The following is a 9,094-nucleotide window of genomic DNA, read 5'->3' as shown; positions in this document are numbered from 1 at the left end:
TGGAGGGAAAGTATTTCTACTTATAGAAAAGCTCTGAAAACTGCTAGATCTGCTTACTTTTCATCTCTTTTAGAGGAACACAAACACAACACATGGAATTTATTCAATACAGTAGCTAAATTAACAAAAAAATAAAGTTTTGATTGATTAGCTACCAATCACTATCGGCCGATAATCATGTTGGGATGATTGATCGGTGGTCTCTGAAAGGCAGATCTCAAAAAAAGTACTCAAGCTGATGACGCGCTGAGGTGTGTGGTACTCACCTTCATATTTTTTCATTAAATAACTTATAAAGTAATTTGAAAACCTTGTGTGAGACGTAATTTCACAAACAGCGTGAGTGAATCACAGCGCACACACTCTCTCTTTCTATCTCAAAATGCGCAAATGGCTTCAAATCACCACATATCGCATCTGTCTATAAGTGAGCTGCACAGTTGACACAGGAATTGTCACTTGCACAGTCGAGGCAGTGTCACATCATCACATTACTCCGTTTGCAGTGCATATGTGGTGCGTATTTTTTCTGCACTCATGATAATGGATTATAGTGTTCACTGCACATGGTTGCAGTCTGGCAGTGCGTTCAGGAGCAGTGCGTCTGCTGATGTCCAGAGATCGTTTCCGCACCGAGTCTATTTTAGCTGCGCTGCAAGCGCTGAATTAAAGTAACATTGCATTGTTTGCAGTAAATTTGAACATGGATTGACACGAAAATTTAGTAACTACACCATAAATGCATATTATTAAAATCTACTGTGTTTCACAGTCAACATGTGGCTTTTTGGCTAGGTTTAAAGGAAAAGAGCACTTTTAGATAAAGAAGACAATAATAGATGGCACTCGTGGAGGAAAGAAAACAAAGTTCTTTATGAACCGCAGGATTGCTTGTAATAAAGATTTAAATGCAAAAGAACAGGCAATAAAGCTGATTATTTATGTCAATTGTAAGTTTGTGATAACGTAAGAAAAGTAATTTAAATGTTTTGCCAATCACTTGAGCAACTGAATATATAAATCTAGAAGTAAATGCAAAAGTAAAAAGCATTGAATAATGTGTTGCTTATATTTATTGTGTTTAAACATGTCTGTGAAAGATTGTATTACTGTACTGTGTAAAAAAAAAGAATTGCAATGCTGAAAAAGCATTTTCAGTGACAATATTTACATTTATAATCAAAATAATGGATAAATGTTGTGTTTGTGGTTAATAGCCATGGATCAGTAGCAGACTAAGAAAGAAATTCCCCTCATTTTCAAAAATGTAATTCAGGCCCTGAATAAATGTCTAAAAATCCTGACTGGAGTATTACTATAAATAGTTATAAATTATAAAAAGAAGGCTTTAAAAAGATTGGTATCGGTGATCGGTATTGGCAGATACTGCTTTCTGTGATCGGCGATTGGCCTCAAAAATTCTGATCAGAGTAACCCTGGCTTCAACAAGAGCAGACATTTCCCAACAGCACAGCAGTAATGACTTTATGAACTTCTTTACTTCCGAGATCAATACTATTAGAGATAAAATTATAACCATGCAGCCGTCAGATACAGTATCACATCAGGTAGTGCATTATAGATCCTCTGAGGAACAATTCCACTCATTTTCTGCTATAGGACAGGAAGAATTGTATAAACTTGTCAAATCATCAAAACAAACACATATATTAGACCCTATTCCATCTAAGCTAATAAAAGAGGTGCTCCCAGAAGTCATAGATCCTCTTCTGAATATCATTAACTCATCTTTGTCATTAGGATATGTCCCCAAAACCTTCAAATTGTCTGTTATTAAGCCTCTCATTAAAAAAAAAAAGCAACTTGATCCTAGAGATTTTGTTAATTACAGACCAATCTCAAATCTCCCTTTTCTGTCAAAAATACTAGAAAAGACAGTATCTTGTAATTCATAGCAATGAATGACGAGATATCATAAGGCTTAATACTACCCTTGGGAGATATCATCAAGAAACATGATGTTAGCTTTCACTTTTATGCTAATGATACTCTGCGCTATATTTTTTTGCAGCCTGATGAAAAAAATGACTAGTAATTTCCTACTGCTAAATTATGAAAAAACAAAAACAAAAAACAACAGAGATGTTCATTATTGGACCAAAAACCTCTGCATGTAATAACTTGAAACACTGTTTAACACTTGATGACTGCTCTGTCAATTCTTCGTCATCAGTTAGGAACATTGGTGTGCTATTTGATTGCAATCTTTCCTTTGAAAACGATGTTTCTAGCATTTGTAAAACCACATTTTTCCATCTTAAAAATTATATCTACGATTTACGAATTATGCTCTCAATGTCAAATGCAGAAACCTTAATTAATGCGTTCCTGACCTCAAGGTTGGATTATTGTAATGCTTTATTGGGTGGTTGCTCTGCGCATTTAATAAACAAACTCCAGCTGGTCCAAAATGCAGCAGCTAGAGTTCTTACTAGAACCAGGAAGTAAGACCATATTAGCCCGGTTCTGTCAACACTGCACTGGCTCCCTATTAAACAACGAATACATTTTAAAATCTTGCTAATTACTTATAAAGTCCTGAATGGTTTAGCTTCTCAATACTTGGGCAAGCTCATATGGCATTATAGTCCTTCGTGTCTGCTGCAATCTCAAAACATTTCATAATACCTAGAATATCAAAATCAACTGTGGGCAGCAGATCCTTTTCCTATTTAGTGACCAAACTCTGGAACAATTTACCTAGCATTGTTCAGGAGGCAGACACACTGTGTCAGTTTAAATATAGATTAAAGACCCATCACTTTAACCTGGCATACACACAATACACTATCACATTTCTGTCAGGACCACTATCGTCAATATAAGGTTTGAAATCTGCCTTATGGTAAACTTTTTTACAATTAGCATAACCCCCCCCCCCGATTCAGTGGTCTGACTCAATGATATATTCACTGACAAGTCTTCACTTGACGAGAGGACATACTACCACAACAAAATTAACAATTATTATCAATTAGTCTAGCTTTCTGTTTATGTTTTTTTCATTTTAAGATTTTGACTTTTTCTAGTTTTATATTATTAAAACTAAATTTCCAGTGGTTTGAGTCTTATCTCTCAGATAGGTCCTTCAAGATATCTTGGAGAGGTGAGGTGTCCAAGTCACAACATCTAACTACTGGGGTGCCTCAGGGCTCATTTCTTGGACCACTTCTCTTCTCTGTCTACATGGGATCACTAGGTTCTATCATTCAGAAACATGGCTTTTCATATCACTGCTATGCTGATGACACTCAACTCTACCTCTCATTCCATCCTGATGATCCGACGGTAGCTGCTCGCATCTCAGCTTGTCTAACAGACATTTTTTACTGGATGTAGGACCATCACCTTCAACTCGACCTTGCCAAGACAGAACTGCTTTTGGTTCCATCAAACCCATCGTTTCATCACAATTTCAACATCTAGTAAGGCACATCAACCATAATTACTTCAAAAACAGCCTGAAACCTTTTCAGGCTGTTATGATTGATGATCAGCTGACTTTCTCAGACCACATTGCTAAAACTTCTCGGTCCTGCAGATTTGCTTTATTCAATATCAAGAAGCCCTTTCTTTCGGAACATGCTGCACAACTCCTTGTTCAAGCTTTTGTTCTGTCCAGGCTAGACTATTGCAACGCTCTCTTGGCAGGTCTTCCAGCCAGTTCTATCAAACTTTACAATTAATCCAGAACGTAGCAGCAAGATAAAAAAAAAAAAAAAAAAAAAAAAAAAAAATGCATGTCACACCTCTGTTTATCAATTTGCACTGGCTACCAATAGCTGCTCACATAAAATTCAAGGCATTAATGTTTGCCTACAAAACTTCCACTGGCTCTGCACCCCTTTACCTAAATTCATTACTTCAGAGTTATGTGCCTCTATAAGCTTGCGTTCGGCAAGAGAACATCACTTGATTGTGCATCCCAAAGAAGCACAAAATCACTTTCACAGACTTGTAAATGAAATGTTCCCTCCTGGTGGAATGACCTGCCCAACTCAATCCGAGCAGCTGAGTCCTTAGCCATCTTCAAGAATCTGCGAAAAACACATCTCTTCCATCTTTATGTGACTCTCTAACTCTAGCACTCTCTATACTAATTCTATTCTGTATGTATATATATATAGTTTGATGAATATAAAGTTCAAAAGACCATCATTTATTTGAACAAATATTTTGTAATATTATAAATGTTTTTACTATCACTATTGATCAATTTATTTAAAAAAAAATTACTGACCTTAATCTTTTAAACTGTAGTGCAGACCCATGAAAAGAGTACTGGCTGGTGTGAATGTATCATCCTCTTTACTTTTGATTCACATATATCAATACATTAAACACTAATAAGTCACCCTTTCTCATCTCCTCTCATCTCATCTCATCTCATCTCATAGCATCTCATCAAAAACCATAAAAAATAACACTTAATTTCAAAATTCACTCTCCTTATCTAATCCCACGCAAAGCATGCTGGGTACTAGAAAGTTTCATTTGACGCAAATCAATTAAATAAACTTCTGTCTTACAAATTTTCGTTAGGAAAAAAATGTGTAAGACTTGATGCATTAGCTCATTTTAATTAATTCCAACAAGCAGCAAAATAACGTTTTGCATGAACTGCAAGTGTGAACATTCTGCTAAACATCTCCATTTGTGGTCCACAGCAGGTCTTTGAGTTTAGAATGACATGAGGGTGAGTAAATCATTACAGAATTATAAATTTAGTACAAACTATTTCTTTAAATGCAATAAATTAACTTAACGTTTTGCAAAATTAACAACAGTGTATTTCTGCAATTACTTTTCAAAACATAACTCTGAAACTGTAACAGACTTTGAAATGCAAAATCCCGCAATCTATCATCACTTACAATATACCTCACGGGGAAAGGAAGATGCATTTTATTTTCAGTGAAGGACACACAGGATCCATTCACAAACATTCGCAACACATCTTTCATTACATGTGCTTAATGGCATGATTCCCAACTCTGATCCTGGGGACCCAAAGCACTATGCTTTTGCCTCCCTTATTTACACACAATTCAGACTATAATATCATTAGCAGAGCTGCATGAAGTGAAGTGCTGTAGGGCCCCAGGACCAGAGTTAAAAACCACTGTGCTAAAATATCACCAACATTAGTGCCATTTATACCCTGATGTCAGAAAGTACATATATAGAGACCACAGACATTGTAATTTCTCATTATGGGAGTGTCTTAAATTTCACTTTAACTGTTAGTCTTCACCTTCAGATCGGAGATTCATGAACTGGATATCTGGCCATGGCTACAACGTGACATTTTGGCACCAAAACAAAAAGAAACTGAAAAATAAGTGCCCGGTCTAACTTTCCACACTCAAAAATGAAAGTAAATACTGAATGTGTTCCAACTAAACATCACAAATTGTTGCTTTTTGCATGTAAAAAAAAAAAAAAGGAATACTGAACAAATACAAATACAAATACAAATACGTGACACATCAGGCTTGAAGAGCTGAGCTTGGCTGTGCAGGAAGTTAGTAATGAAAAAAACGAGACCGCTGGAAGGGCAAACACACACACTCCACCTGGGGTGACACAATCCCGGTCCCTGTCTGATTCGGTCTGTCAGTCTCTGAGGGTGGTTTGTGTGAAGTGTCGGTGTCTCATTTGGCTTTGCCGTCGTCCTGTGTCTCTTCCTCCACCACTACAACGGGCAAATTGTGGAACTGGTCATTAGCATCCAGCTGTATCTCCCCCGTCTCCTCCGTTTCGCCTTGCACTACCTCCTCGCTTTCTTCCACCACAGTCGCGCCGCCCCCTGCTTCGTCGCCTTCGAGCTGCAGCTCCATGACACTCACGCTGTGGTCGGCGGTGGCTGGGTCTATCTCGATCAGGGTGGAGTTGTCCTGGTTCTCGTCCTCCTGCAGGACACTGACGACGCCCTCTTGCATCACTACCGTGCCTGCGACCACCTGACCGTCCTGGGCTACATCAGCAGCAGTCGCCTTCTGCGTCAATTGGATGAGCTCGCTGGGGCTCATGACCGTCCCGAGCTGTCCGTGGTCCTGCAGGGCTGTGGCACCCAGAAGCGTGAGCCCAGATGTGGGATGGAGGGTGATGGCTTCGGTTTTTCCATCCAAACCTGCGGCAATTCTCGTGAAGAGCTGCGAGCCGGCAGGGAAAGCGTGTAGGGTGACAGTATTGGATGGTTGACTGAGGCCGGCCACCGTGAACGACTGGCCGATAGAGGAAAGGGTGATCGGGGAGAGCACGGTGAACTGCTGGGGCTGGAGGGTGAAAGGCTGGGCTATGGATGTGCTGAGCACGGTGGTGGAGGCGGGCCGCTGGAGGCGGGGGCGTTTGGGAGCGCGTTTGGCTGGAGGAGTAGAGGGGAGAACCAGACTGCTGAGGGCCTGTGATTGAGACAACCAGCTGAGCGACTGCTGCTGCTTCTGCTCCTCTACCTGCTGCTCCAATGCTAAACATAAGCACAAGAGATGGTGTTGTTTCAGAGAATTAACGCAATCTATGAGATGACTGGTCACACTTTAGTTTAATGGACCAATTCTCACTATTAACTAACTAATAGCTTTTCACACTTTAGTTTAATGGACCAATTCTCACTATTAACTATAGTTAGTTAGGTAGTTGTTAAGTTTAGTATGGGGAGATTAAGGGTTACTCCATCCCAAAATGAAAATTTTGTCATTAATCACTTACCCCCATGTCGTTCCAAACCCACTAAAGCTTTGTTCATCTTCAGAACACAATTTAAGATATTTTGGATGAACACCCGGGAGGCTTGAGACTGTCCCATAGACTGCCAAATATATAACAGTGTCAACCGTAACGTCATGAAACGACGAGAATACTTTTTGTACACAAAGAAAACAAAAACGATAACTTTATTCAACAATTGCTCTCCTCTGTGAATCTCTAAATCAGCGCAGAGCCATTTTGACATATCTGAGCAGTACGCAGGCGGCTAACACTCTTCTGTGTCAGCCCACGCCAATGTGTTGTTAGCTTTCAAACCAAAGTAATAGCTTTTGACCAAAGTGTAAATACACGTAAAAAATTTTGGGATGGAGTATCCCTTTAAGGGATCCAGAATATGGTAATGCAGTAATATGTGCTTTGTCAACACTAATAATATGCATTCTAAATGACATAGAGAATTGGTCCTTAAAATAAAGTGTTACCCGGTGACTTTACCACGGTAACAAGTGTTCTTATAAGCCTGATGCTTATGTCTAAACCCCCTTAATGTCTGCATGAAACGAAAATTGCGATTGTCTTTTCATCCCAACTGTGACATATCTGAGTGAAACGACTTCTCGAACGAGAAAAAAAAAAAAGTAGGGCAGGATTTTGTTAAATGATTTCTGTGATGTGATGTGAGTGAAAGTAGGGCAGGATTTGATTTTGGCTATTAGATCATTGAATTATTCACTAATTGCTGTGATGTTTTTACAAAACTCAAAAAAAAAAAAAACCCTTCCCTATGCATATAATTCACTTCAGTTTCCAGCTAAAATAAATACAAATGGCAGTAAAACACCAGCAACGTTTATTCCTTATCTCATGAATTATGATCAAAGGGGCAAATTATTGGTTAAAAAAAAAGACTTTTTTTCACAATGTTTTCTGCACTATGTTATTACATTGAAACACTTTTACCATAGTGTATGATTTGCAAATGAGTAAATTTTGACGTTTCAGTGTGTGTTGCTTCAAGACAGCAACCATCAATGGTGTTGTGTTTTACTATCTTTATTTATATTAATTTGTTCTATCTATCTTAGTCATTTTATTATTCCATTTAATCATATAATCATTTATAATAAACCATTTATATACTTATTTCATTAATTAATTCATTCTTTAGTCATTTATATTATTATATTTTATATAATTTTTTCCATTGTTGTTTAGCCTTATGATTGTATGCTTTCAAGGGATATTTGTGTTCATGAGTAAGAGATAAGAAAATGTCTCCATTTCAAGGTTTTAGAAATGGCATGGGTGCTTTAACACGTTTTCAACCCATGTTTGCTTTTGTCAACACCACTAGTTAGATTAAGAGTAGGGTTTAGTGTCGGTGGTACATTATAGAGCTTTAACCTTTTTCCACCACTCACCAGATATTTCCAAACTGCCACGATACATACAACATCCAACTTAAAAGAGCACTGCCACATTCACTTTCATCTGTTGGTACAAAACTGAACTGGTGCAAAGCATGCTTAAAGCACCATAATATAACTTTGCATAAATGTCCTGAGTTTAAGTCAGTTTAATGTCTGTTAAGGGACAGAAAAGTGACAGGTTCAGAAAAGTGTAACATTTAACTAGTGTGAGATGACACTTGTGTTTGTGCTGATAGGCAAAGAAAATTCAGACCACTCCTGAAAATTAACTGAATTAACAGACAGACTGAGTTTGGAAAATGTTTCAGTGTGTCCAAAAGTTGTAGTCTGTCTCTTGACTCACTGGTCAGTGCTCTGAGGACCTGCGTCTGCTCCGGGTCCGTCATCTGCCGTCGAACGTTCAGAATTTGTTTGATGGAGTCCAGAAGGTCAAAGACTTGAGCCAGGTTACTCAGAACCGCAATCTCTGCAAGACAGACCACATGATCGCATCTCGCCAACAGTAATTCAACTCCACAATAATAGCCACATTCCACTTCCACCACTACACTTGAATAACAACATGGACTGAAATAAACTGACAGCAAAATGACATACTAAATGTGACCCTGGACCCCAAAACCAGTCACATGGGTCCATTTTTCAAAATTGAGATTTATACATCATCTGGAAGGTGAATAAATAAGCTTTCCATTGATGCATGTTTTTTTTTAGGAGGACAATATTTGGCTGAGATACAACTATTTGAAAATCTAGAATCTGAGGGTGCAAAAAAAATCTAAATATTGAGAAAATTACCTTTAAAGCTGTCCAAATGAAGTTCTTAGCAATGCATATTACTAATCAAAAATTAAGTTTCAATATATTTACATTAGGAAATGTACAAAATATATTAATGGAACATGATCTTTACTTAATATCCTTATGATTTT

At 38.0% G+C, this 9,094-nt stretch overlaps 1 protein-coding gene across 2 annotated transcripts in view; it reads right to left on the bottom strand.

The window, feature by feature from the left end:
• Positions 1-4,585: 4,585 nt before the first annotated feature.
• Positions 4,586-9,094, bottom strand: part of LOC109085935 (glucocorticoid modulatory element-binding protein 1-like) — a 13,989-nt gene continuing 9,480 nt past the window's right edge. For both annotated transcript variants that reach the window (XM_042776050.1, XM_042776051.1), the window contains 2 exons: positions 8,506-8,628; positions 4,586-6,490 (listed from right to left, as the gene is read on the bottom strand). In XM_042776050.1, the coding sequence (XP_042631984.1) occupies positions 5,676-6,490; positions 8,506-8,628 (938 nt within the window). In that variant the 3' untranslated portion in view covers positions 4,586-5,675. The remainder of the gene's footprint in view (positions 6,491-8,505; positions 8,629-9,094) is intronic.

This window comes from Cyprinus carpio, chromosome A19 (genome assembly GCF_018340385.1).
Source record: "Cyprinus carpio isolate SPL01 chromosome A19, ASM1834038v1, whole genome shotgun sequence".
Taxonomy (NCBI): domain Eukaryota; kingdom Metazoa; phylum Chordata; class Actinopteri; order Cypriniformes; family Cyprinidae; genus Cyprinus; species Cyprinus carpio.
Note: the sequence above shows the minus strand (reverse complement) of the source record. Positions and strands in the feature narration are given on the sequence as shown.